Genomic DNA, 5,064 nt, shown 5'->3' with positions numbered 1-5,064 from the left:
AAAAGGAGGAATTTTCATCACCCAAGCACGCCCATAAGTTTCTGGATTTCTGCGCGGCATCCCACTCTTGGACTTTGTTAATAGAATAGAGCTCTTTTATAAGCTGTAACCGATCCGTAGCTAATGAAAAAGTGTCACCCCCATTGTCCAAATCCTGATCAATGACATCTAGGTGGGCTAGAATAGAAGCTTTAGCCGAAATATGATCTGCTTTAATACCAGCCCGCCATTGCTTTAACTTTCCTTTGGTGAACTGTAATTTCAGTTTGAAAGCGATGAATGGGTTTTTACCAGAACACGAGCTAATTACATCGGGATGATTCCAAGCAGCTGTGACCGTGGCATCAAAGTCAGGCAGCATGAACCACGATGAAAATAATCGAAAAGGGACCGGGCCATAATCCACTGAATCTTTAACGAAGATAATCGGGCTATGATCAGACCAAATATTGGATAATATATGGCCCTTGAACCCATCTGCGAGATCCATAAAAGAAGATGATAACAAAAACCGATCAAGCTTAGCCTTTTTGTCACACATTTTAGATGACCGGGTAAACGCACGGCCACCCAACGGAACATCAATTAAGTCATTAGATGAGATGAAAGCATTGAAATCAGCCGAGGAACCTTGACAAAAAACAGTCCCGAAACGTTCACAAGGAGCCCGAACCTCATTAAAGTCACCAAATATCATATGATTACCCGGATTAGAATCGATGAACCTGGATATAAAAGACCATAGAGTAGCTTTCCTACCCCTTGCTTGAGGAGCATAAACGTTCAACAAGTAGCAAGTATCATTACAACCACTAATATGGCCGATCACAATGAGGAGATTCTCAAAGGAGAGAATACGAGATTTTTTGAAACATGAAGGATCCCAAATAGTTAGAATACCACCCGATCTACCTCTAGCACAAGAACTAGCAACATTGAAAGAGGAGTTGCCCCACAAAGATTTCACCAAGAACAAGTCGAGCTTAACATGTTTAGTCTCTTGAAGACCAAGAACCATAATTTTATGTTCACTACACAATTCCCGAATCCATTTACGCTTATGAGGAAGACCCGTTCCCCCACCAATGTTTAGAGAAAGGGTGTTCATTTAACTGAACTAGCAACACCCATTCTCGAAAGGATTTCTTTCAAGTCACTTTGACACCCTTTCATATCATATCCCAAAGATAATCCAATGGCTATATGGTTATCAAGTTCATCCAATAAAGTAACTTCAGATGCATTAGGAACATGATTAACATTGTTGTTAACAGAATCTGATGAAAAGACTGGCTCACCATTAGAAAATTTAGGTGAATAATACCTGTAACCATTGAAACCCGGTGGCTTAGAGTACGTGGACTTAGAAGGAACCTTTGCATGGCTACCATGAGGGGAAGAGTTCGCATGTACAGAAGCTGGCTTATTACCACTGCCATAATGAACATCGGTTGCATCTTTAAAGGGAACAAACTTACTAGGTTCAGGTGACTCGTGATCAACATTCTCCTTATATACCACATTCTTAACCGGTATCTCCTCATTGATACCATTCTGAACAGGTTCATTATAGTAATTTTCGTATGAGTCGGATACAAACTCGCCATCTTCCAATTCATCTTCATCCTCTTGACCATTATTATCTACAAAAGGAGCTGCTTCATCATCTGACTTTTCAAAAACCGAATCAGTAATAATTTTAAGAATAGAAGGTCGCCAATCCTCAGCCTCTTTGATCATAACCGTATACCCCTTCTTCTTAATAGTAACATTAGCCCTAGCATGAATAGGGTCAAGAGTGGTGGTGAGAATGCAGACTTTACCCACCCCTTTTTTATCGTCAATTTCCGTATCCTGGAATAACACCCTTCCATAGTGGAAAGCAATCTGATTAAAAACCACATCGTTCCACCCGGCTGCCGGTAACCCAATCAACTCGACCCAAACAGCCCGTTCTTTAACAGTGAAAGAATCTGAATACGGAATAATTTCAGATAAGGAATTTGTGACAACCAGTTTCTTGGTGAAGTTACCTTTCGATTCCTTGTTTGGAAATTCAATCCAAACCCACGAACCTCCCACGTATTGCACATTAATCGAATCAAAGCCTTCATCGTGCCACATCCTAAGGAGGAATGGGATCTGTGCTGGATTACGAGCCTTGCCAAAACAAATAAGGTCAGAGTTCTCAAAGGCTAGCAGGTCATCATCATGAATGTCGATCGAAGGGATCGAAATATTATTGCCTCCAACAACATTAGCATACGAAGAACCATGCATATTTTTAGGGATTGGTTCCGGATTAGCAGTGGAATTGATGCTAGCGACGGGAACTGATTTCTTTGATGCAGCACCATGTTCATTATCATGCTTATTCTTAGATGAGTTATGAAAAGAGAACCTGTCAATCTTGGCTACCGTAGCATACAGATGAAAACTACCAACCCATATAGAAGATATAGCCGTTTCAATGGATTTCACCGATGAAACTTTGATGTAACGGACGAACCCAAAACGATATCCACCTCGAGAAAGTTTACGTGCGATGTAAACGTCGGCCACCGTTCCAAATTGTTCGCATAACTTTCTGAGATCAGATTCAACAAAGTGATGTGGGAAACGAGTAACGTAAAACGTAGAAGATACCTTTTCCATTGAACGATGATCGGAGATTGGAGGCATCGTCAAGATGCCGGAGAATCGTCGGCGCGTGATCCGCGAAAACAGGAGGAGCGCCGCTAGGATTTTAGGAGTGATGATGTTATGACGAGGAAGATGGGATAAGGCCAAGGATCACCGGCGTTTGATCCCGCCGTGGATGAAATTGAGATTAGATCTGTGATCTAGTGTGAACGTAGCTTTCGAAATCACTTAATTAATCCACTAATTCATAGCCAACATTGAACCCAATTACCTTTTAACGGATATTCCTCGTCATATTCTCATTTTTGCTTTCTAAAATTGGTATATTCCTTTTAAACTAACCAAACAACAAAATCACCGTTAGATCACTTTTCATTTCCCATGTGATATCCAACAAACGACTCAGATCATCTCCCACAATTAATATTCCTTTGGCATCTTAAATCTCTACCCTTTTTACTTCCTATAAATACTTTCATTCACTAGCATTACATAACAAACACACTTACATAAAATTAGTCTATACCAAGTACTTGTTCTTTTAGAATCGTATAAAATGTCGAACATCGTTGTGATTTTCGACTTCGATAAGACGATTATCGACATTGACAGTGACAATTGGTTGATCGACGAATTGGGTGAAACCGATTTGTTCAACCAACTCCTTCCGACCATGCCATGGAACTCTGTCATGGTATCTTTCATCTTTACCTTTTGATATCACGCAGTGGCGATTCTAGGATCAGAATTCAATGGGGTCCTCTAGACACCGAATGATACTTTGTAAAAAAAATTCTCCAAAATATAGCTATTTACTTCAACAAAACTATCGATTTTAAAAATATATGGGGTCCTGTCTTAAAATTTAGTGGTGTCCTGTGAGATTTTAGTAGTAATTTATAAAAAGAAATTATAATATAGTGGGGTCCAAGGACCCCATTGCTTTGTATGTAACGTCGCCTCTGATATCACGGTTTTTTAATTTTATTTTTTAAACGTTACACGTGTATTTAATAATTTGTTGATTTAAATGCAGGACAAGATGATGAACGTGCTACATTCACAAGGCAAAACCATTGACGATATTAAGGAAGTATTAAAACGTGTTCCTATTCATCCTCGAATTGTTCCAACAATCAAAACTGCATATGCTTTAGGGTAATTAAACGTCAATATTTTTTATTTGTCATTTAGTAAAACAAATCTACATTTACAGTTTGCAATATAACTCAAGTGAGGCCAAAAATCCCAACGTTTATATGAGCCGTTTCTTAACAAAATCTAACTTTGTATAACACATTTATTTTATTCAGGTGTGATTTGAGAGTTTTAAGTGATGCAAATTTGTTCTACATCGAGACAATATCAAAACATCTAGGTATACTCGAATGTTTTTCGGAGATTAACACGAACCCTGGTTTCGTGGATGACCAAGGAAAGTTAAGGATCTTGCCGTACCATGATTTCCACACTTTTTCTCATGGGTGCTCCCTTTGCCCTCCCAATATGTGCAAGGTAATTTCCTTGTACTACGAAGTATTTTTTGTGTTTTTTCTTAGGTCCGTCATTAACATGTATAAAAGTTTTGTATATTGCAGTTATGTATTGACTTTAAATTAACACTTTTTACGTATTAACGATACTTTTCTTAGAAAAGTTTTTTTTTTTTTTTTTTTTTTTTTTTTTTTTTTTTTTTTAATTTTCTTCTAGCTATACCATATATATTCACTTAGATGGTTTATTGAAAGGTGTAACTTTAATTTATTTATAAAATGTTTCTTTTACTTTTATGCTTGCTAAAAGAGTAATTTTACAGGGTAAAATAATAGAAAGGATTCAAGCGACATTACCAAGCGAAGAAGATAAAAAGATCATATATTTAGGAGACGGGGCTGGGGATTTTTGCCCCAGCCTAAAGCTCGGCAAAAGAGATTACATGATGCCGAGGAAAGATTTCCCCGTTTGGGACTTGATATGCAAAAACCGTCACCTTCTTAAGGCCGAGGTCCATGAATGGACCAATGGCGAGGACCTAGAGCAAGTTCTTCTACAACTAATCGCTACTATAAACTCCAATGAGACCATGAACAACATTGACAACTCAAGTCAATCGTTTGATTGCAAGTTTGAGATCATTTCACATGAAATCTTGCCTAAACCTCTTTATGTTCCTCAGTAGAACTTTTGTATCTACCTTATTGGCACGCTTTTAAATAAGATATTTTTTTCGATTTTGTGAGTTTTGTTTTATTGTTATTTCGAGACATACCCCAAATATTATTCTAGTACATAAGTTAAAAAAAATAGGGCACACGTGAAATAATACAATATTTTGACTACAAGATTAATCATTAATCAATCAATTAATTATATTATCAGAAATAATCAATGTTTAATAGTTTACAGGTGTCGAGGTTTTAT

The 5,064-nt window shown here is 37.6% G+C and overlaps 1 protein-coding gene across 1 annotated transcript; it reads left to right on the top strand.

The window, feature by feature from the left end:
- The first annotated feature begins 3,199 nt into the window (after positions 1-3,199).
- LOC139866904 (inorganic pyrophosphatase 2-like) lies at positions 3,200-4,822 on the top strand. Its single transcript, XM_071855196.1, has 4 exons — positions 3,200-3,337; positions 3,680-3,801; positions 3,957-4,158; positions 4,460-4,822. Exons 1-4 carry the CDS (start codon positions 3,200-3,202, stop codon positions 4,820-4,822), a joined length of 825 nt encoding a protein of 274 aa, XP_071711297.1.
- Positions 4,823-5,064: the final 242 nt, after the last annotated feature.

Source organism: Rutidosis leptorrhynchoides, chromosome 9, assembly GCF_046630445.1.
Source record: "Rutidosis leptorrhynchoides isolate AG116_Rl617_1_P2 chromosome 9, CSIRO_AGI_Rlap_v1, whole genome shotgun sequence".
Lineage (NCBI taxonomy): Eukaryota > Viridiplantae > Streptophyta > Magnoliopsida > Asterales > Asteraceae > Rutidosis > Rutidosis leptorrhynchoides.
The sequence above is the reverse complement of the archived record's forward strand: the minus strand, read 5'-3'. Positions and strand labels throughout refer to the sequence as shown.

Coding starts and splice junctions, on each gene's coding strand:
- LOC139866904 (XM_071855196.1), top strand. CDS start 3,200: ATGTCGAACATCGTTGTGATTTTCGACTTCGATAAGACGATTATCGAC. Junction 3,338..3,679: donor TGCCATGGAACTCTGTCATG/GTATCTTTCATC, acceptor ATTTAAATGCAG/GACAAGATGATGAACGTGCT. Junction 4,159..4,459: donor GCCCTCCCAATATGTGCAAG/GTAATTTCCTTG, acceptor GTAATTTTACAG/GGTAAAATAATAGAAAGGAT.